This window comes from Sceloporus occidentalis, unplaced genomic scaffold (genome assembly GCF_023333645.1).
Source record: "Sceloporus occidentalis isolate IW3139 unplaced genomic scaffold, rSceOcc1.0.p SCAF_62, whole genome shotgun sequence".
In the NCBI taxonomy this organism is placed as follows: domain Eukaryota; kingdom Metazoa; phylum Chordata; class Lepidosauria; order Squamata; family Phrynosomatidae; genus Sceloporus; species Sceloporus occidentalis.
Window position 1 is genome coordinate 5,853,324 of NW_028317042.1, and position 24,721 is coordinate 5,878,044.

Consider the following 24,721-nt stretch of genomic DNA (forward strand, 5'->3'; position numbering starts at 1 on the left):
CACCGTAGCCTCACGGCTTCCGCCCATACACGCAGCCAACTCAGCCCAGAATCAAAAGTCTCGTCTGTCAGACACGGGGCGGCCATTTTTTATTTGGGCATGCTTTGTGCTGCGGCAGATATTAACAGCAGTTGTGATAGGCGTCGCCTCATATTAAATTATCGCTTTTGCTAACATGGCTGGTAAATGTGTTTTGTTCTGCCACGTTCTAGATTTGACTTATTGTATCAAACTGTCTTAGAACGACGAGGGCAAGTGTAGGCGGGGTGAGAACGAGTGCGCGACAGACAGTTACCATAGAGTGTCATGAGGGTACCAGACATGCCCTAGTGGAGCTTAGAGGTGACAGTAGTGCTGCATGGGGTATGGTGAGTTGTGTGTGTTTCTTAAATGTGTTTAACACCAATGCCCAGTACACTATATATATATAGGCATTTGTATAGCTACATATATATATAGATAAATATAGATATATCATTTAAATCTTAGTATTAGGCAAACATATAGAGAGACAGACAGACAGACAGACCATTTAAATCTAATTATTAGTGCATGTGGACACCACGGCAGGAGCACTGATGTCAGGTATTGAATTATTGGCAAATAATAACGTACGTGTGTTATATACACTTCAACATATTTCCTTTATGCATATCTTCGTATTTTCATTTCTATATATTAAATATATCATGTCGTGTTGGCATCAGATTGAGCTGAACTTTTGCATCTAAATACACTGTTGTTGTTTTAGGAATATTTGTCTGCTAAAACAATGTAACCACTATTTTAAAAAAAAATGTAATTGTTATATTATCATCTCCGTACATCTTTGTAGCATTCAGTCTGGTGGAACTTCTCTGCTGGTATTGATCTTTGTTGCAAGCCATGAACTAGATGGACAGCGATTCCCTACGATACCTAATGTGACGATATGACATCATGATATGAAGTAAGAAGTGAGCATTTTCCTGAAAACGTGGATGGCCACGTCGATCAACACAGAAAGCCATGAGGAAGCTAAGATATCTTTCATCGTCTTGTTGGACGCTATTAGTTGGCCAGAGAATGACGTTATTTGGCACTGGCGTCCGCCCCATGTCCTGTTACCAAAATAATCAGGTATATTTACGTATTTATGTTACGTGTTAAGCGCACATTAATTCTTCCTGTTAAAACAGCAATGAAACAAATATAAGTGGAATGTCAATACGATACTATCACGATACCAGTGCCCCGGGATGCATATTAACATTTACTTCATTATTTTATATGGAAAAAATATTCGGAAAGGTTCATCTTGTGGCACAGAAGAGGAAAAAAGTAAATTTATTTGCCTAAAGTTGACTTATAACACTACTTATAGAAAAAAAACCCATAAGTAATACTGAAATACAAAATTATTTCAGAACGTACACAGTTCAAAAGTTTGGGGCCATTTCTAGCTATAATAAAATTGCAAAATGGTAGCTTTTTTAAATTTAAACTTGGATTAGCGAACACAACGTGCCATTGGAACACAGGAGTGATGGGAGTGATAAAGGCCCTCTGTACATCTATGAAGATATTCCATTATAAATCTGCTGTTTCCAGCGACAGTAGTCATTTCCGACATTACCAACGTCTGCACTGGATTCTGATCGGTTTGATGTTATTTTAATGGACAAAATGTGATTTTTCTTTCAAAAACAAGGAACATTTCTAAGTGACCCCAAACCTTTGAATATGAGACCCCTGCTACTCCCCATACCCAGTGCTTGTATGCGGAGAATACATTAAAGTCTGTGTCTAAGTCCCCCAACACTTGCATGCAATAACACCATAGTCGGTTTAGGAGGCTTCAATACTAATGCATGCGCAGGGTTCTACTGGGCATTTATTACAATCGTATTTCTGTTTTCTGTAGATCGAAGCATGTATATTTTCCAGGAAATTTGTAAGGTCCTTTATAGCCAATATAACAAAATTATAAATAACCTACAAACGTTTTGTACAGAATTTAAAAAATGCTTACTCTTTAGAAAATGCATGTGATGTTCTATTGTGTATATATACAACCATATAACAATTACTGTTATGTTTTTAAGAACGGAAATTTTTCATACCAAGACAGTGTGTCCCAGCAAGAAGCAAAAGAGCAAAAGCCACGTTTTGTGCTTAAAACTCCAAAGGTAACTTTTTTTTTTGTTTACTAACAAACACTATTACCTGGCAATTTTGAGGATTGAATAAGGCAGTGTAGTAGGGCTGCAACAACTAATCGATAAAATCAATAATAATCGACAATGAGAATGGCTGCCAACGAATTTCATTATCGATTAGTTGAATAGATTTTATCGATTATAAGATGAGGCTTTTTTTCTAGGGATGCACCGATATATTGATGGCCGAAATATATCGGACGAAAAGGGCATTATCAGCAAAATGCCGAAATAAAAAAAAAAAACTGCTGAAAATAATCACCCGCAGGGGCTGGGCTGCTTACCTGCACGTTGGTTACACAGTGTGCCCAGGAAAAGCAGGAACCCAGCGTATTCATGTGAATGCACATCACGTGACTCTGCTCCGTTCCTTCTTCCTCTGAGGCTGGAGAAGTTGTTCGAAAGGGAAGCAGCAGGGCCCCTGCAGTAGTCTGCGAGCGAGAGATCTGCAGTTCAGGTAAGGGGGTAGGGGAGGGTGTATGAGCAAGTATGCGTGATTAAGGGGTTGGATGAGTATCTGTATATGAGTGTGTGTGTGGGGGGGTGGCTGGCATGGCATAGGGAGTCTGTAATCCCACTCCTATCATGCCCAGGTTCTAGCATGTACTGGCTGCCTGGGCATGATAGGAGTGTGATTGCTGTCAGACATCATATATATATATATTAATATTGTTAATTACAATTTTTGTCCCATTTTGGTGTGTTACTTTTAATAAAAGTGTGGTTATTTTTTTGTTTTTTTAAGGAGGGGGTCATTTTCGGTTCGGTTTCGGTCAAGTGAATCTGGAATTTTCGGTTTCGGTCCAGAATTTTCATTTCGGTGCATCCCTAGTTTTTTTCCAGAGCAAATGCTCTGAAGAATATAACCACATTATAAGATATATGTTATAATAAGACTAAGATCCAGATTCTCCGCAGCACTGCAGGGGACTCGGAATCCTCCCCTCTGACAGCCGGCGGACATCTGTGCGATGCGCGCAGATATCCTCCGGTACTGTCCTCCACTTCCGCCGGAGCTTCTATGATGGAGCACCAGCGTGACGTGACCTTCCGGTGCTCCACCATAGAAGCCCCAGCGGAAGTATCAGCTAGCACAGCAGAGGTTGTCTGCGCGCATTGTGCAACGTTCGCCGGCTGCCAGAGAGGAGGAGGATCCGCCGCAGCGCTGCAGGGGCCCTGGTTCTTCCTCTCTGGCAGCCGGTGGGCATCTGTGCGATGCGTGCAGACATCCTCTGCTACTACTCGCAGTTCCGCTGGGGCTTCTATGATGGAGCACAGACGTCACATGACCTTCCGGTGCTCAGTCATAGAAGTTCCAGCGAAAGTGCCGGCCACCAGCAGAGGTTGTCTGCGCACTTTGCGCGGACGTTCACCAGCTGCCCCTGCTAGACACCAAGGAGTCTGGAGTATGGGAGGTAAGTCTTGGGGAACTTTTTTGGGGGTATAAGGCATGTCGGGGGGGCAGAGTGGCATATAGGGGGTTATAAGGCATATCAGGGGGCAGAGGGGGATATCTGTTGCTATAGGGCATATCTGGGGGGCAGAGTGGCATATTGGGGGTTATAAGGCATATCTGGGTGGCATATAAGGTATTAAGGCATATTCGGGGGCAGAGTGGCATATCTGGGGTATAAGGCATATCAGAGGTTCTTTTTATTCTGCTGTTTGTTTTTAAACATCCTGTTTGTTTATTAAATCATTTTACATTCGGCCAACTAATCGATTATGAAAATAATGTAGTATTGCTTATATTTTGTACTGCATCCGCAGGGTACACGCGATATTCACCCGAAGCAAGTGGCAATACGTGAGAGAATCTTTAACACCGTGGTGAACTGCTTCAAACGTCATGGAGCTGAGAGCATTGACACCCCCGTGTTTGAGCTCAAGGTTCGTGTGTGTACCACAGCCGTCATGATACTATGTGTGTAACAAATATGTGATGATGTTTATAGTTAACTTACGTATAGGACTGTCATTAAACTCCCGTGCCAATGGAGAGTCTTCCTTCTGGCCATCTCTCTCCTTCTCCCTCCACTTCCATCTTTCTCTCTTCCCCTTCCACTTCTTCATAGCTTTCCTTAATATAACTTTTGTGATCTTGTGCACTTACCACTGACAAAATGTGTGATAGCCCACCTCAATTCCCAAATCATCTCGTAACACCCCTCTTACCACACACCTATAGTAATCAGTTGACCTACCGCCAGCATACTACTGTTATGTCAACCTACTCATCCCTTCCATTGTTGGCCATACGCCCAGCCACAGTTCAGCCTGTAGTCACCCTACAGTAAGGTATCTAAGGTTGGTCCTCTCACCTGCCAAGTTCTCTAAGATTGCCTGAGTATGAGTGCCTGTCCTTGGGAGGCGCTGAAGTGTGATCTCGCTTACCTGTGTAATCTGTGTCACTTTAGCTGGTCTGAAACAGGAGACATCTGTAATTTTGCTATGATTATTTTGATGTAGTTATTTTAATTTTAAAAAAATCATTTTTTATCATGACTTTCTAAGGGTTTGAGTTTCAGAGCAGCATTTAAATGTATTAAATGTTCAATTTACTCTGATAAATGGCTGTTTTATCTTTTATATTTTAATATGGAAGGCTCAGAGAAGGCCCCAATTCACAGCCTGCTGGCTGCTCTAGAATATGTTGCAAATAAATGTTTTTCTTCTGCCTTTTTATTTAATCGCATTTAACCAACTTTTCAGGTGTTATTTTGTGTTTTCTATGGCAATTACCTTGAACTTATCAGCGCCAGGTTTTTGTGCCACATGACTACTGACCTCAATTTCGCATTCCCTGGGAAAACATGAAGCGTAAGCTGGAATTGTTTAGTTCAACGTAAAGATTTTGTTAAGAAATCTAAACAGTTGTTGACCTCACAGGACTTGGAAAACTTCAGTTCAGTATCAGCTTGTTGGCAATTTCTTTCTACCTACATGATATAATTTAAGGGTCTGGCTTTAGTAACCTTTTAACCTTATTATTTTACACTCATAATTTAGCCACATTTCTGTACTTTTGGGCATCAGCACCTCTGTTTACAAAAAAGAAGATGAGTTTTCTTGCCAGGGGCTTCTCATATAGTATTCGAGCATGATTTATTATTTAACAGCATATCACATTAAGATTTTTTGTCTTGGCGGAGTGTCTTGGGACTGCTTTATGGATAATTATGTCTGTAATTTACTGTACCACGTCTCTTGAGGATCAGCCTGGAACTCTCATTTGTAATGAATTATTCATTGATTTATGTTTATTCCGCGCTGGCATGTTGTCACATGCCAGATATTTGCTAAAATCCTATATGCTGCCTCTTCCTTTTAAATGGAAATGAAACACTAAAATAATGTACATTTTAAAGTTTCTTGTATAGTTTGAGAGTTTCAAGCCATAGGAAAGCTTTGGAAGAAAGCCTTTGTTTGTAATATGTTTCAGAATAAATGCAGCATTAGTAACTTTTCTGCAAGAAATAATTATTTAAAATGTAAACTTTAAAAAACAGAAGGTTTCCTGAAAAAGCGTATCCGTTGAGTTCCTCCACTGAAATCCTGATTATCACTGAAAGGCTAGCCTGAGATGGTGTTGGGTGGCCCTGAAATGTCTAATGGCCCATAGGTGCCCCAGTCACCTTCCTGGAAGGCACAGAGCAGCCACACACAACCTCAAAAACATTCTTACGTTGATGTATCTAGGGAGGCTTCAGTAACCTCCATTTGATAATTCAATAACTAATTAGGAAAAAAAAAAGAAAATACAATGGCTGTTCCAACTGAAAAATGGTAACATGCTGTCCTCAAAAAGCTGTCTGTTCAAATCAGAGCATAAAGACCGTACTGATTAGATTTTATGTTGAATCGGAGTAAAAATGGCCACAGAGCTTCTATAAAAAGAAGGCAAACAACAAAGGCATACAGAAAAATGGAATTCTCAGATATTAAAGGTTTATTCACTAAAGAGGCTGTTGGCCCGGCATAATCAGTAAAGTGACATATAATACCGTATTTCCCCAAGTATAAGACGCTCCCTTGTATAAGACACACCTTAATTTTGGGGGCTGAAATTTAAAAAAATATATATATTACATAAAGTTATTGTACTGGCTGCCTGGGCATGATATGAGTGTGACTGATGTTAGCTGTTAGCAATCGCACTCCTATCATGCTCAGTCAGCCAGTACATGCACATCACTTTCAGCCTCCCTTTGCCCCCTACACAAGGATCCATGCTATCACACACACACACACACATATATATTTATTCATTTACTCCCCAACCTTACCTGAACTTAAGATCTTCTGGTGCCGCTCGCAGACTTCAGTGGGGGCCGCTGTTTCCCTCTGCGTTGCTCGAACAGGAACAGAGCGGAGTCATGTGATGCAATGTGCATTCACGTGACTCCACTGGGTTCCTGTGTCGCAGCGACGGATCAAGCTTAGTTTAGATGGTATATCCTAAGTATAGCTGTTCATATATATATATATATATTAGGAAAATAACATTATTACTAGGGTTTGACACTCAATCCTTAGATCCATCCAGTGTTATGCCATAGTATCACCATTCTCCTGCTGTATCTAATTAATCACTTAATATGAACTAACATTTTAATCAGATATTTTGCAGTCTTTGCCACAATTTAATCTGTACTAGAATTCGTTGTTTTATTATAGATAAAGTTGTTAGAAATTAAGTAATTGTTACAGCTAATATTTTACATTAAGAAGGCTTTATTTTGTTTATATTGCTATAGGATTTACTAACTGGCAAGTATGGAGAAGACTCTAAACTAATTTATAATCTAGAGGACCAGGGTGGCGAGCAGCTGTCGTTGCGTTATGACCTAACGGTATCCTTTTATGCGTGTCCTTGTATATGCTTTTTTTTTTTTGTGTACATGCCGTTATGACATCATCTTCATAACTGCTCAGCTAAGTTATATTTTTCAGTTTGATGTTTGGAGGCTAAAGAGAAATACAAAGCATCAAGACTTTGCCAGAGCAAAAGATCATAATTAGAAGCCACCGGCGGACTGCTGTACAGAGAACGGGCACGGGAAAGAATTTAAAACATTTACCCTGACAAATAACATAGCGTATTTCACGTATTAAAGAAAGGAGTTTATTTTTACTTCTAAAAATAAGTTTCGGACAGCAAGATATATATTTATATTTATTATTTTGGGTTTTGGACAAAATTTTCCAACCGTTTCTTTGGCTTCTGTGTGTATTTTTCCATAGTTATGTTTTGTACAGTTAATGTGAGCACGTAGATCTGTTGTAAAATATGCATTACATTGATATTTTCCATGGTCAACCTTTAAAGCGTCATTTCAGCCGTCATATGCACTTCGATGCATATAATAGCTGAGTTCAATAATCAAACTGATTAGAAAAGAAACTCAGATCAACAGTGATATATTTTTTCTTACCCGGTGTAAGAAAATGAACCTCATCCCGAAGGGAATCAGCATTAAGAACCCACTTTCAACAACCTACAACTCACCAGCAGCTGAGAACATCTGCAGACGAAGCAGGGAGAAACTACGTAACATTCTAATTCATCAGCTATATGGAATTAAACAAAGAATATATGACCAGAGACAATCCTCATTCCAGAATCTTCTACAACTTGCACCTGAAGCTAAAAAATTGGAAACACAATTGGAATATTTCCACAGAAAAAAAAATCATCAAGTTCCCATCAGGAAAAAAAGAAAAAAGAAGAAACTGGCAAACCTTGCACAGAACAAAGACATTCCCAAAAAAAAAAAAAGATCAACCTTATCCACTGAAAGTGTCAATGTCCCTATGCAAGCTAAGAAGGTTAACCACCATGAAAGCAACACAGACAATAATGACATTGTCAACCTCTCCAATCATAATCTATCAATACCTGAGAAAACAGTCCTATCCAAGGGGCTTACATTTTGTCCAAGCACAAACCTGGACCACATTCAATTATACTCAGACTTGGAGGAATTTTTTAGAAGACTGAGGCTTAAGGAATTTTTCTTTGAGAAAGAAAACACCACATCCAGTCCTGTTAGTAATGAGAGAAAAAAGAACAAAGACTTTACACCTGCAACAGGACGTAATATGAAATTGGACAACTATATTGAAAGCTTCAGCACAAGAGTAGCATCCCTCACTACCACACAACAGAAAAAAATGCTACACAACCCCCTACCTCCAGAAAGAAATGCCTTGAACAATTTAATGAATAATAAAAACATAATCATCAAGCCAGCTGACGAAGGCGGATCAGTAGTCATCATGAACACCCAGGACTGCATGGCAGAAGGAAATAGACAATTGGCAGATTAATTCTACTACAAAAAATTGAACCAGGACCCCACCAGGGAATATACAGAAGATCTTATCAAACTTATCAGATCCTTCTCAAAACACATGCAACACAAATTGGAAAATCTTGTGCCTTCAAATCCTCAAATAGGCACTTTCTACATGCTGCCCAAAATCCACAAGCCAGGCAACCCAGGACAGCCCATTATTACAGGTATGGGAACTCTTACCGAATCTATATCTGGCCTTATAGAAAACATTCTTAAGCCCCTAGTTATCAGCACTGAGAGCTTTATACAGGACACCACTGATTTTCTCAATAAACTGAGCCAAGTTAGTAACCTTCCTGCCAATACAATACTTGCAACCATGGATGTGGAGTCTTTATATAGCAACATCCCCCATAAAGATGGTATTGAGGCCTGCATCAAATTCCTCTCCTCCAGCAATGCCACACAAAAATATGATAGTGAAACCATCGCCAAGCTCATAGAATTCATACTGACACACAACTATTTCAAGTTCTATGACACTAACTACCTACAAATGACCGGGACAGCCATGGGCACCAAAATGTCACCGCAATATGCCGATCTTTTTATGGCTGACTTGGAACAGAGATTCCTAGCCACTCACCCCCACAAACCGCATAATTATTACCGTTACATCGACGACATCTTCATAATATGGACAGAAGGAGAAGAAAACCTTTTAAAATTCCACAAATCTTTCAATTCATTCCACCCATCTATAAAACTCAAAATGAATTTCTCAAAACACGGTGTGAGCTTCCTGGACTGCACCATAACCGTCACCTCTGGCTTTCTTCACTCTTCCGTGTATAGAAAACCCACAGACAGGTACGGCTACCTTCGCAATTCAAGCTTTCATCCCAAACACACTAAACAAGGTGTCATTTACAGCAAAGCCATCAGATACCACCGTATCTGCTCTGACACTCAGGACAGAGACAAACACCTGGGTGCGCTGGCAGAGTCATTTCAGAAGAAGGGCTACAAGGAAAAAACTATATCCAAAAAAATGAAATCTGCTGTAAGAACATCACGGGAAAGGCTTCTAGAATACAAAAAAAAGGATAACACAAGCAGGATCCTTCTGGTAGTTACCTACAAGCCAACTCTTGAGGAAATCCGCAAAATTATTAAAGACCTACAGCCGATATTCTCAGAAGACCCCATACTGAAAAAAATATTTTCAACCCCCAATACTGGCATTCAAACAACCACCAAACCTGAGGAAAAGATTAGTGTGCAGCAAACTGGCCCCAGAACAGGAGCATACACAGAATGGCACTGTACCATGCAACAAATCCCGCTGCAAACTTTGCCAACATATATGTGACAGCAACACAGCCAGTCACAACAACAAAACATACAGCATCAAAGATTCTTACTCATGTACATCGGCAAACGTGGTGTACATCATACAATGCTCTGCATGTGACAAAGGGGGCTACATTGGAGAAACTGGGCTTAAGCTGCACCTTAGAATGAACCTGCACCGAAGCTCCATCAAAAACCACGAGGAAGAAAAATATTGCACCCCGGTAGGACATCATTTCACACAGAACAATCACTCCATCCAAAACCTAAAAATTAAAGTACTCAAAGGAAATTTCAGAGACTCTCAGGAAAGAAAAACATTTGAGATGAAAATGATTACACATTTTAACACCATAAAAGAGGGACTTAATGTGGCTTCTGGTTTCCTTACACACTACCAGAACTTCATATGAACATCTAAACATCCAATGTGTGTCTAATTGCTGTTATTATCTTTGATGTTTTACTGTGGTTATTGGTTCCTTAAGTTTATTTGTTCTGTCCCTGGGTTATCTCTCTACCTCTCTGCATTTCTCACCTCCAGCCCTATTAGTTACGACACCCCACTCACCCCCCCTACTCTTATACCATCACTTGTTTTAAGTTGTAACCTCTATCATGTTGATCAGTATTGCTTCGGACCTGATGAAGGGAGGATAACTTCCGAAAGCTTGTCTTTTAAATATTATGTTAGTCCAATAAAAAAGGTATCACCGCATACTCTGCAATACTCTGTTTTTTTCCATCGTATATATATATATACTCTTTAATATGCATTTTGTGTTGGTGAGGCTGTTTAGAGCAGTAGACTGTCCATTTAAGTTTTTTATGTATAGAAAACTGTTTCTTATCTCAGATGCCACTTTTTAAGTTTGATACTTGTTACCGCGTAAATATTTAATGTGTGTGTATAAGTATTATGCGATGCAGCTGTCTTTAATGTACGTTAGTCTGAACGCATGTGCATTTTGGTATCATTTATTCTGCTAGGCTTCTCAGGTCCACAATTTAAGGAAAATTGGCTCAGTTATATGCAAATCTCCTTTGCACGCAAGTGTTTTTCTTTTTTATATCCTTAACCCTGTCGATAAAGGTTCCCTTTGCACGGTATCTGGCCATGAATAAAATCAGTACCATGAAGCGATATCAGATATCAAAGGTGTACAGACGAGACAATCCAGCCAGAGGACGCTACCGGGAGTTCTATCAGTGTGTGAGTACAGACATTGTACTTGATATGAGACCGCATGCAACAATAAACCCACAAGAGAAAAGACCCTGATTTTGGAGAATGAAACAGTCCATACAATGAACAGTTTGAATGAATACTTTCAGTCTTACATTCTCATCCTCCAGCCTTGGAATTCATTATATTATTGACATGGTCGGCACAGACGCTAATAAATCAGGAAGATGTCAGGTGATGTTCCAGGACATTTAATTTATTACCATCTTTACCGAGGTGTATCTTCTGTCAGAGATAAGGAAGGGTATTTGTGTACATATTCCATTTAGACCAAGAATAGGCAGAGCAACAGTTTAACGTATTGAATGGCATGCCTCAGATTTAACTATGCACAGTGCAGGGCTTGTTTTGCAGAAGAAACTCTCCGGCATTGGCCTCATAATGCATACACTCGAAACTCTCCGTTATGAAATCAGAGAGCCTTATTCCCTCAACAGTCTCATTCTGCATTATGGATCTTCTCTTGTAAGAATATCTCGGTTAGCCTCTGTATAACGTATACATGGCCCATGTCACCCATACATTTGAAATATGTATTCTACAGGGCCAGCTCAGCCTGTCTTGCAGCAGGGTTTGCCCTTCCACGGGGTATCAGGGTAACAGGACATTACTTTACCCTGCAGTGACTGGCAGCACGTGTCCAGAAGCAAATTCATGTGCCAGTCGGTGTCTGAGTGTAAACTAAAAGATTAGACAGGGGGTTGATATATAGTTGGGGTGCTGGGGGACCACTTGGCTGTACTTGCCCCCTTGGTCAGAAGATGCCAACCTCCCAATGTCCTATTTTGATATACTTATTCATTGGTTTTTGGTTTTTTTTTATCACTAGCCTATTTTGCTTTTTTATATTTCTGCATATTTATGGCAGGATTTTGACATTGCCGGGCGTTATGACCCTATGATCCCAGACGCTGAGTGTCTGAAGATTATGCATGAGATACTCGGAGAGCTTGAGCTGGGAGATTTTCTCATTAAGGTAAATGTTGTACGGAAACAAACGGCAATCAACTTTTAAGATAATTAAATATCCTCTTCTGGATTTGTTTCCCATTTGCTTTCTGGCTACTTCTGACAATTACGTAATTTATTTTCTGTGGACTTTTCCATTACAGCAGCCGATGCCATTAGGGGTATTTTGCATCTGTACGTTCACAATGGGTTTAAAAACCTGATTAAAGGAAAGAAATACTTTACCCCAATATGAATTAATGTGGAATCCAGTGCATTTTACTTTATGCAAATCAGTACATAAATTAATTTTTAATATTTGTTAAAATAAGACTTCTGTCTCTTTTAAGGCCTCCCCAGCTGCTCCTACCGAAACCAAGGAGCATTTGCTTGTTTGCGTATGTTATCTGAACACTGGTCTTTTACTAGCATACAAGCGATCGCTTGCATCGTCTCCAACAGCACTTTGAGCTTAGCTTCGTTTGTGAAGGTACTCTGTTTTGGGAGATAGTATCATGTACTGGATGTAGGATGTGTAATGCAGGGCATGAGTGGAAGAACGCCACCTGTGATGCCTGAGACATGTCCCCCAGTCGCTAAATAAGTGAATTGCTTTCCTTTAGTACAGGTTTTTGGTGCAAGCCCCTAATGGAGTGCACAGCTTCAGGAAAACTATGTGTACTTGATGATTTATCCTTGCAGTACTATCTGCTATGACCGAGGCAAAGCCGTTTAATCACCATGGGCTTATGATCACTTTTAATTGAGGACGATTAGTCTTCAACAGATGAAATATAGAAATATTTCATATTGACATGTTGGCAACCAATGTTCTGTACAAATTTATAGCATGGTGGGGATTAAACCAGCAGCGTACCATTGCATGTATGAGTACATTTTATTATACTGGATTCAAATTGATCACTAGCTTTAATTAATACACATACCTTTAGGTTCGTTAGTTTTGCTTTAAAAGGCAAGTTTAAGCATTGCTTACCTATAGGTTTTAGACCTTAAGTAACATAAGATTGCGCTGTGAATGTTGTACCCTTTTGTACTTGAGCCATATTAAATCATAATACAAATCTTACGACAGGCTAATGTTCTCTGAATATCTCCCCATCAGGTGAATGACCGAAGGCTTCTGACTGGCATTCTTGGATTGTGCGGTGTGCCGGAGTCCAGATTCAGAACAGTTTGTACATCCATTGACAAGCTAGACAAGGTAAATGAACGGTAAGGTGACATTGGGGCATTCAGTTTTTTTGGCTTTTTTTTGTGCCAGCTAAATTCAGTGGGTTACAACTTTACATAAAGAAACAAATGTCAGTAAATCCTTTAAAAAGCCCCCACTTTTAAGGGCTTCATACAAATCATGCCATAAGCAGAAGGCAGAAAATATAAAAAGCATGGATCTGCAGGCTGTTGCCATCTCCATTTTTTCCTATTGCTCTTTCCTTTTCCTACTTTTTTTTTTTTTTCTTCATTTCGTGTGCATTTTATCTCTATATACCTTTTCCTATTCTCCTATTTCCTCTTTTTGTATGCGTTTTCTCCCTCTCACCTATTGTTATGCTTTTCTCCTGCTTTCCACATTTCTTCTTATTCCTCCTCTACTTCCTCTTTTCTCTCTATACTTCCTCACATCTTTTCCTTCTTTTCCATATTAGCTTTTTCCCCTCTGCCTTTTTTGCATACCTTTTTTTTTTGTTCTTTTCACGCTGTTTGGTTTCCGTTTCATTACAGTTCTCCTTAAACTCCAAACTAGTTATTTTCCACACAGCAAGCATACCAGGACATCTCCTTCCCATAACATCTGAAATATCTCCCTTGCCCCTCTATTAGGGCTCTCATTTTCACCCATCCTAATGCGGCACTCATTCCCAGGCCATTAAAAGGCTCAGTTTGTTAAACTGCCAGTCTCTTGCCCTCTTTGTCTCATTATGATCCCTACAATGCCTTCTGTCAGGGTACATTTCCATTTTCAGATTACTTCTCAATCCTATTACATCTTCCCTCTCGCCAGGCCTAGACTTGCCATCTGGCACACAGAGAAAATGCCGGTTGGGCTAGTGGCCTAAACCACTGCCTGCATACCGCTGCTCCAGCAACAAATTGGATCCTGCAGTACATTGCTGCCAACTGGACACCTACAGCCACACACTGTAGAGTATGAGCAACATGTGACTGCACTTATCCAACCAGCAACCACAAGTAATTTAGCCACCACTTAGTCATCCCCAGTCACCCTCTTTATAGCTGAGGGGGGCTGACGTCATATCCAGGCAATCTGTCACGAGCAGTGCTGGTGAAGTGAAGTATGGAGGCTATGCCGAGTCGGCGCAGTCCTCCGTAGTGTTGGTCGGTTGGCTGGAGAGATCAGTGATCTTCATTTCTAACCGGCCTGCTAAACAGTGGAGCTGGAGATTGCGTCAGAGAGGCTGACACCCCTCCTTGGACCTGCCAGCCTACACTACTACTGCCGTATATTACTACCCCTAATTCACCTATGACGGCAGTTCCCATGTTGGGTAATGTCAGTTACATTTTACCCACTCCGGATCCTTGAAAGAATTCAAGTTTTCACCCAATATAATGCATTTCTGGCTCTGTTGTCTTAGCCCAGTCTTTTAGACAAACACCCTAATTGTGTATCATACCACCTTCTGGTAAACAATAGAATGACTCAGTCTTAACCACTGACTTACAACATTCTCTGGAGAAAAGACCTTCATTAGTTAAACAGAACTTCATTGGCACTGTCGTAAACAATCAGCCTGGAGTGGTGTTTCAGCGGGAAAACTAATAGAAAAATGGCTGCTTAGAAGGACAACCTGCAGATAACTGGAACAGTTTATTGGAACAGAATGATGCAAAAGCCATGTTGTTCAGTGCCGAACAATATTACTGTATATTATATATATATATATATATATATATATATATATTGTGTTTATATATAACACAGACACACTTAAAAATAATTTTCAGTTCAACAACCAATCAGTGTCTGACAATTAAGAGTTCCCCGCATAAGTTATGAATAAGAAGAAATTTCACGTGACTTATGTTGGAACGGGTTTGGGCTTCCAGCCGTACTAGAAAAGACGTGTATAATGCTGCGTTTTATCACAAAAGTGTTAAATTCCGAGGAGTGGGTGGGACGGCGCCTTTAAATTACAGAGTGTTTGTCTTCCTGACATACAGATAAGAACAGAGGACACCGCGTGGAGGAAAATGATTGTGCTTTTGTTACCGATATAAAATTTGAAAGCAGAAAAAAAATGCATCTATAAAAAGGCAAAATATGAAAATGGTTTGCCAACAGAAAGTGATTTATTAATATAAGTGATAGCTTAGGCCTTATTGGTTAGTGGACTGTGATCGAAGATTCATCATAAAATGGCATAACTATTACTCAGTACAAAGTGGGCACGCCACCGATTTTTGTCAGGGCTGCCAAGTATAGATTGACTTTTGCTGAGGGGTTATTAATCTTCACCCCATCCTGGCTTGAAGTATGGAATGATTGATCACCTAGATTGGAAAATGGTTCAGCTGCCCCGTAATGATGCATAAGATGCATAATATTATAGGGGCGGCATTGTGATGAAGCACGCATTGATTTTCAGCGTAAAAATCCCCTTCATCTTTTAATTCCAACCGGTGGATTCCTCAAGCCTGCGATACCATCTCTTTTGAGATATTGCTTCACGTTGAGTTCTTCCGCAGAGCTGATTCATCAGTGTCTAGTATAACCCTACGTTCTTGCGAAGCGGGCCCATGGAATAACACGGCGCAAGCTGATATTGTCTCGAACTAGATATTATCGCCTGCTTGATGAATATACCTCTGGGTCTTATGAAATTGCACACTAACAAATGGTCTGCTGGAAACTTATTTCTCCTCCTTTATACAAACAAACAGTTAATTTAGGAGTTGAATGTGAAAAATCTAACCGTATTAAACACAAAGCATCGTTTTACTCATTTCCCCCCATTAATAGTAGTTTTGTTGGACTGAATTGATTAATGCTCGCTCCTAAGGTAATGTATTAGCCGCACATAATGGAAAATGGCTGTAAATGACTTTTGTGAATTGCTGCTGTTGCAATATATAAAGTATATTTCTTTGTGTATTTTATTGATTTTAAAAGATGGTTTGTTCCGAGGAACAAAGCATTTTTCATTGTTAAATGAGAAACAATTGACTAGACGTTTAATTGTTAGCAATGAAAGTGTACAGCAGCCTACAAAAGTCATTCTCGGCAACAGTCTTTAAAGGGGCATGCCAGTCCTTTTTCCATATGAAACATATGGAAGTCCATTTACCCAGGACTAGCATGTAAGTCTGCTGCCTCTACTGGAAGCAGATAGCATCTGTGACGGACCCTATAGAGACGGATGGTCTCTGCCGTCAATATTTCCAGCGATCTCCTATGGTCCCCTCAGTATACTCCAGACTTCCAGTAACCAAGTAGTTACACTCCACATTTCCCTAGTTCCCAAATCACAGACACGGTCTTAGGCTTGAACAAGTAAGACTCTCTTTTATTGTTCACCAAACACCAACTTTATACATGAGACCATCTTGAAATGAACAGGGTGAACAATACATAGCTTAAACACTTTAACTGGCACCAGGAGAGGGCTAGAACAGGGAGCAACCAATCACAGTACAGGGGGTGTGGTCAGGGGTGGCCCACGTCCCATTAACTTAAGGACCCTTCAAAAGGGGAGCTACCCTCCCTACCATATATGGATACCTGGGGGTGTGGCTGTAGCAACCAAATGGGAAGGTGCCTACCTAGCAGACCCCTACAACCTTGCCACAGATGCTCCTGTGACAGCATCCATCAATACATTTCTCGCACATGGTCAGAAGCGCCTCCGTGGATATGAATAGAAGCAGCAATGAGATGTATGCTATGTGGCATTCATATGATTAAATGCTACAACTCATACTGATTTCAATGGGAACAGTACTGAGACTGTCCAAGGAGTCTGCAGTCTAATGCTTCTTGGTCTCAGTAGAGGTTGCCTTTGAAGACACAATTCAAAGTCCCTTAAACCCTACTAAAGAACAATGCCTATTAAGGAATTCTGTGAGAACTTTAATATACATTAATCAAAAACCAAACAACTACTTACCTAAGATAGTAGCTGCAACCCCGCGGCTGTCCTCCTCGTTCATAGTCTGACAATTCCTGCCACTGAGCTTTGCGGGATCCATCATACAAGCAGCAATAAACATACATGGTAGGCACCATCATGCACCAGCCCACCAGGCATTTCTCCAGAGTGCCTGATGCCCAGTCCATAGTCTAGGCTCTCACCTCCTTCTAAGACAGAGCACCATGATATGATGTCATATCCCAACACACAACGAGAGGACTGCAGCCACAGAACTAGGTTCTGAATGGTGGCTGTAGAGCTGCCTAAGGTCTGGCCTAGGGCAGTGTCCACTCTAAACACGTCACTGACCAAACACACCCCAACTTTTAGTTTAGTGGGGAAACCCTAAGGGGCTGATCTCTACTTTAACATTGCATTCAGAATCCGTAAGACCTTTAGAAATCTGGGCAACTTGTGTGTTTCAGGTTCCTTGGGAAAGCATCAGGAGTGAACTCATTGAAGACAAGAAACTCAGCCCTGAAATTGTGGACCAAATTGGTGAATATATCAGACTTAACGGTATGAAACATGGAAAATATCCTTAAAGGTGCTGATAAGACTAAAGGCTGTTTGTGATTTCAGTGCTCTTTTTTTTTTTTGCATACGTTGCAACACAAACTAATTGGTTTTTGATCTGACAAAAAGATTTTATCTCTTGAAAGTTAATTAAAATGTTGTAATGCCTATGGACATACATCAGAAAAAAAACCAGAATCTGAGCCCACTGAAGCTGAAACATAAATTATAGATGCAGATCCTCCTGATCCGGCCTGGTAAGTGTCTTTCAGGATAGCGAAACATATTAGATTGCGTAACAAATAGAAAGTGTTGAGGCCAATATAACTACAATAACTTTACAACGTTTCTTAAACCAAAAAGTCAAAACATTATTCAAACAAGATTCTTTTTTCATTTTACTTATTTTGTAAGAAACGTAATACTGCTTTGCTGTTGGTTCAAATATAAGCATGTCTCTAAAATTTAGAGCTGGGCTGCCAAAAGAAAGTTTCAGGCCCAGTATCAATTTAGGGAGGAGGTCTCCACCCGGCGGCAGCACATTATGTTAAATCTGCAGGGTTCCCTCCATATTCTTTGAAAATCCAGGCTAGAGGAAACAATCAACAGGTATTGATGTTTTATGCAGTTGAAATCTTAGTGTCTGCCACCCCATTTACCGCCAACTTCATCTTCTTCCCAGGCCCACACATTATAAATGGCCGCACCTGTGTCTGACTCGGTTTGATTCACTTTTTACCTAGCATGAACATTAATACCATCTGTAGACTCACCATCGCCTTCATGCCATTGATCTTCCCCAAATTTGAATGCCCTAATTGGCACCCTGTGCGAACTTCTATGCACTTTTTGTGATGCACGTTTAGGACATAAGGAAGTACTCTCTGTAGCAACATCCAGAGCTGATTTGCAGTCCAGGTATCAGGCTAAGTCTCTTAGTTCCAGTGAAGGTCAAAGTTAATGGCTGTGGCCTGTGGATAAAGCATAAAGACATGGTTTGGACAAGTTTTGTGAGGAGGAACTTGGAGTGGCCTGCACCTTAACCTCATTAAACACCTTTGGGATGAATTGGATTGCGAGCAAGGCCTTCTCATCCAACGTCACTTCCTGATCTCCGATTAATGCCCATGGTTTTGGATGGAATATCCAACAAACTCATATGGGTTGGATGGTCAGGTGCCCACGTACCTTTGGTCTTATGAGTATTTATATAGCGCCAGCAATTTAGGCAGTGCTTTTTACAATAGATATTCTAGGGGCATGACAGCTAGAAATGACAGACTAAGATGAACCGATACATTAGCTTAAAATCATAAGGCATTTAGAGATGTCCTAGATGAAAGGAGGGGGTTGTATTAGAGACAGATAAGTTCTAGTTGCAAAGATAGAGCTCTTCAGAGGTATTGGGCAGCACAAGTGAAATCTTGTAAGTGGGAAAAGAAAAAGGGGATAAGTGAAGAAGAAAGCCTTAGCCTATGGGAAGAGCGTAAGGATCGAGTGGATGAGTGTTTTGTTAAGAGGGCAGAAATGTATGGAGGGCTTTATATGTTAGTACAAGGATTTTAAATTTAATAGTGTATGTTTTCATAAATAACAGCACACCGATAAAATTCTGACATTGCATTCTAAAGAGCTCTGAATGAATTGTGACTTACAGCCAAAGGCTTCTTTTATATCTGCGGATTACTATCTTTATGAATTCCTGTGTTTAGACTTAAAATATGAAAGAAATAACATTTCTGGATTACTGTGTTTGTTATTCGAGATGTTTAAACTAGTTCATAATTACTTAACTTACAACAATGGCTGTCTGAGAGTCATGTGCAAATACTTTTGATGTGTTGTATATTATGCTTTTGACCTGCAGGTGGAGTGGAACTGATAGAACAACTTTGTAAGGACCCGAAACTTTTGCAGAACAATGTGGCTATGGAAGGATTGATTGACCTGAAACTGCTGTGCAAATACTTGAAAATCTTCGGTATAACAGATAAGGTATCTAGATTGTACTTCTCTCTAGTTCAAAAGAGTATTGGCTGTCTATATGTTGCATGTTCCAATTTGCCCACTTTATTGTTGCAAAATGGGTGTAGCCAAAGCATCATGAGTTTTCTTGAATATAAAATATTATTGGGTCTTTTTAATATTTTTTATGTTGTTTCCCATTAGGTTTCTTTTGACTTGGGTCTCGCTCGTGGTTTAGACTATTACACTGGGGTCATTTATGAAGCAGTGCTGCTCCCTAGTCGAGAAGGACTTCAACCACAGCAGAACAGTAATCTGGAAGATGTGGCCAGCATTGGTAGCGTAGCTGCTGGAGGACGTTATGATGACCTAGTTGGGATGTTTGATGCCAAAGGCAAGAATGTTCCGTGTGTGGGTATCAGTATTGGGATAGAGAGGATATTTTCTATTGTGGAGAAAAGGGCCATGGTAAGAAACATTGCTTTATGTACATTGCTTTATGCCACATTGTTGTCCAAATATATATTTAGATACAGGTACACTAAATTAAAAAATTTATTCCAAAGTGACATTTAGATTGATGACATTTTATGTTTCTTCAAAGCCTGCATTGCTCTCCTAAGTTAACGTCTTCTTCATTGTTTGTTTTTTTCCACGTGGCTAATACACATGTCCATCCTGTCTCTTTATTTTAATAAATCATCTGGGGTATGTAATATCTTGCCCACTTTCATCCCTTCTGCTTTCTCCAACCTCTTCTCCATTACCCAGCCTGTTCATCCTTTGAAGTTGTCTTGTTCCCCTCGCTTTGTTTTTCTGAACTTTACCTTGTTTTATTGGTTGGTCCTATCCCCAAGAACTGTATTCATGGGACATTTCTACACTGAAATAAAAAGAGAGAAAAATATGGGAGGTAAAGTTAATGTGCTGCTTCTGCACTTTAAACAATGGTCTGAATCATGGTAAAGACCTTACACTATCACATTATACAGCAGGTAAAATACTAATATAGCACTATCGTGTGTCATTTTTTGATTCCTTGCCCATGGTTACTTGGCTTCCTCATATCCACATGCCTGCTGTTTTAGATTTGACTTTTGAATTTTAGAATTGACTTTAGAATAGCATCTAGTTAATGGTTTGCATCATTCAGGGCCCAGGGACGTAACAATTTCCCCCTGGCCCCCCAGCTTCAACAGCTAGTCTGTGCCGTCATTGCCCCTTGCCCCCCAACATAAAACATATGTAAACACAGAAATCACACGCATTTCCATCTCACCCCACTTACGCATCCATGCTCACACATACAAAAGTACACAGTCCGTGCTCACGCATGCATGCACAAGTACACATCCATGCTTACATACATATATATATATATATATATATATATATATATATACATACACAGACACACACACACACACACAAATACATCGTCCTACCTCCTTTCTGACCCCCACTTACCTCTCACTTCTCCTGCAGCTTGTTATACAGCTGCGTCAGTGACCGCCGATACGCTCCTGGCTCCCCATGCCGGTTCAAAATAGTTCAGAAAGGCCCCTTCCAAAAAATGTTGAACCGGTACGAGGAGACAGGAAGAAGGGGCTGCGACCACTGCGACCCCTGTTGTTATGGCAGTGTTCAGGGCATGTTACAAAAATCTGAGACTAGTATGAAATAGTATAGTTATTTTATATTAGCGTTTTTATAATCTTGATATTGTATCTTTTATGTATTTATGGCCTTGTGGAGAGAATTGTAAATATAATTGAATATTCTAGTACTTTAAATGTAATAGATTATCAAGCTTTTGGAAATTACCTGGTCTTGTTTGACTGCATTCTGGTACATTTTCTGTTATGTTTTTTGTGGATCCTATGTAACAAACAAAATAAAAGGGTTTCTTTAATCGTTTTGCATTGTTTTCTTATTTTGATTTAGGACTCAAAAGAAAAAGTCAGAACCACTGAAACGCAGGTCCTCGTAGCATCACCCCAGAAAATGTTCTTAGAAGAGAGGCTGAAACTAATTTCCAAACTCTGGGATTCAGGAATTAAAGTGAGTGCATTTACATCATAGATATGTCAATAATAAAGAAATATTATTAATATACCAAATATATCACTAAACTTGCATGCAACAGTGTTTATATAGACATTTTTTGTCCACGCCATATAATGTCAGGATGATCAAACTTTAATCTGGGTGTATGTGTCACAGAGGTTCATTCGGCATCTAATCCTTAACATAAATGTAACCACTCTCCCACGCACGTGCTCCCTATATACAACTCACAGTAAAAGCATACATCTACATACACACACGCCATAAACACTCTGCATCCCCTCTAAGGAGCATGTGTGCACAGATTTTTTTTAAATACCAGTCTCACTGCTTAACTCACTGTCATTTATTTATCCATTCATTCATTCGCCTGTACATTTGTGTTTGTTTGCATTGCCACATTTGTTTTTTTATTGGCATGCTTTCTCACTGAATATGCCACAGTGGATCTGTTCTGGTTTTCCCTCCTCATAGGAAGGCTGATAAATCTCTGCTGCTACACCCACAGAAGATATAACCCTCTAGCTCAACTCCTGGCCAGGAAAGGGTGGAAATTGTTTTTTATACCTTGAGCACCTCTAGTGAGGGTGGCCAAAGTCCAGATCTTTTCCTAATCTATATGTTTGTAATCTATATGTTCCCCACTTCTCCATAAAGGGGGGTAGTGGGGCATTAGTTTTGTTATTAAGGAGACTATAGAGCCACGAGATCCCATGGGGTGTCTTCCCCTGCACAACGATCTTCAAATGGAGTTAATTGTCTTTTGAAATTGTTTTTGTGAGAGTTTCCCCAAAAAATAGTGAGTTGGTGGTATTGGAAGGTGTGGGGCGAGTGTCAATCATGATGGTATCTAATGGGTTGAGTATCATTCCCGTTGCCAAGTTGTGAAGCGTAAAGGGGGCGTCTGTAGAGGTGCCGAGAAAGCCTCCGTTATTTTGCCCTGGGGGGAAGTCAGGCTTGTGGAGGCGGGTAGAGCGACACATCCCACTTCCTGTATGTTGCATGAACCATTATGTGTAATAACAGAAACCTGTCTTAATAAGCATTAGCTGTCCTACACCTGCTAATATAATCTGCATCCTTTCTTGCAGGCGGAAATGCTTTACAAGGAAAATCCAAAATTTTTGAGCCAGCTGCAGTATTGCGAAGATACAGGAATCCCGCTGGTGATAATTATTGGAGAGCAGGAACTGAAAGATGGCAACGTTAAACTAAGAGTTGTTGCTACTCGAGAAGAGGTGAGAAAAGACTATTAAGAAACGTAAAGATTGCATTCCTTTGGCTTCATGATTTTGTAACACATTAATTGCACCTTAGATGTTGCTTCTGGAGTTGGTTGCGGGAACAGTATAACCGTATAATTGCTTTTTGGTTTTGATATGTGCCGAGATGAAAACATTTCAACTAACTGCCGTATTTATCGGCGTATAACACACACTTTTATAGCTAAAATACGAAGCTGAAACCCTACCTGTGTGTTATGCGCCGATGAATGCTAGAGCTGCACGATTTGCAGCCACGTCTCCCTCTCTTCCGGTCCTGGGGAGGCCGTGTGTTATACGCCGGTGCGTGTTATACGCCAATAAATACGGTTATTTACTACGGAATTTAAACTTATATTGTAAACAGATGTTATCAAAATATCTTTTTTTTATTTATTTATTAAAGGTGGATGTCTCAAGTGGAAATCTAATAGAAGAAATAAAAAGGCGAACAAGTTAACCATGGTCTGTCTTGTCAACATCGTGGCACAGTCTCTACGTCTTAGATCCAACTGCGCATAAGAACTGTATTTTTATGGAAATATTTTATTTATTCAGAAAAGTAAACTGTTTAAATATGGCATTTATATGGCACCTTTTTTTGTTAAAATTCTTATTCTACATCTAAATGCAGAATAAATACAAGATGTGAACAGACTTTTGAGAGTTAGACAAAGAGATGTGTTTCCATTCTCACTGTGTTTCACAAGCCTTTTATGCAACACTCTAAAAGAGCGCTCGTTAAAAGGGATCAACCATGGGATTTATTAACTAAACCTAGACAGGACCACATTTGTCCTATTTCCCTGGTTTGAGCTTGGACGAGCTTTAAAGCGTAATACATGTTTTGGCACGTATCGGCGTGTATTGACGGCTACTCCCAGTAGCTGTACATCGGTACTAGCAGAAAGCTTTTACCAAAATCGGATCAATTGGTTGTCAGTTTGGTATTCTGCCAGATCCCTCTATAAAAACATACAGGGGAGACTTGCCTATCATCTCCATTAAAGGGCAAAGGATGGCTAAGGTGTCCTCTTAACCCTTTGATTGGCAGGGCTCATGGTATGTCTTTTTTGTGGAAGGCTGGGTCAATGTTCTATTTTTTGCTATAGTTAGAGAAGTAAACATAAGCGTTGTACATACAGTATATTTAATTACACACACACACCGTAATTAGGTGCACTACACAAAATATGACAGGTAGGCATACATAAGAAGGTTCAATGTGAAAGAAACACCCTCTGTAGTAAATAAACATTTCATTATTAGTTACCTGTGTGTGATCTCATGGGCTTCATAGTGTGTCCCTGAATGGCAGAAATAAAATGTGGTCACCCTCAAACAGAGGTCTGACTACAAGACTAAGATCCAGATCACCCACAGCGCTGCAGGGGACCTGGATCCTCCTCTCTGGCAGCATCTGCTGCTGCTGGCACTTCCGATCACAGAAGCCCAAGCGTGACATGACCTTCCGGTGCTCCGTCATAGAAGCCCCGGTGGAACCAACAGGCAGCAGAGGTTGTCTATACGCATCGTGCAGACGTCCACTGGTTGCCCCCACTAGACACCACGGAGTCTGAAGGACAAGTCGGGGGGGGGGGGGCGCAGAGTGGCATATAGGGGGTTAAAAGGCATTACTATAGGCAGAGTGGCTTATAGGGGGTTAAAAGGCATTACTATAGGCAGAGTGGCA

The 24,721-nt window shown here is 40.2% G+C and overlaps 1 protein-coding gene across 1 annotated transcript; it reads left to right on the forward strand.

Moving 5' to 3' along the window:
• Positions 1-175: 175 nt before the first annotated feature.
• LOC149287374 (histidine--tRNA ligase, cytoplasmic-like) lies at positions 176-23,488 on the forward strand. The gene is made up of 13 exons (XM_089493050.1): positions 176-182; positions 2,107-2,168; positions 3,969-4,088; positions 6,956-7,051; positions 10,944-11,063; positions 11,965-12,072; positions 13,171-13,269; positions 17,644-17,737; positions 19,602-19,729; positions 19,904-20,167; positions 21,644-21,760; positions 22,858-23,004; positions 23,435-23,488. The coding sequence occupies exons 1-13, from the start codon at positions 176-178 to the stop codon at positions 23,486-23,488; spliced, it is 1,416 nt and encodes a 471-aa protein (XP_089349176.1).
• The last annotated feature ends 1,233 nt before the right edge of the window (positions 23,489-24,721 follow it).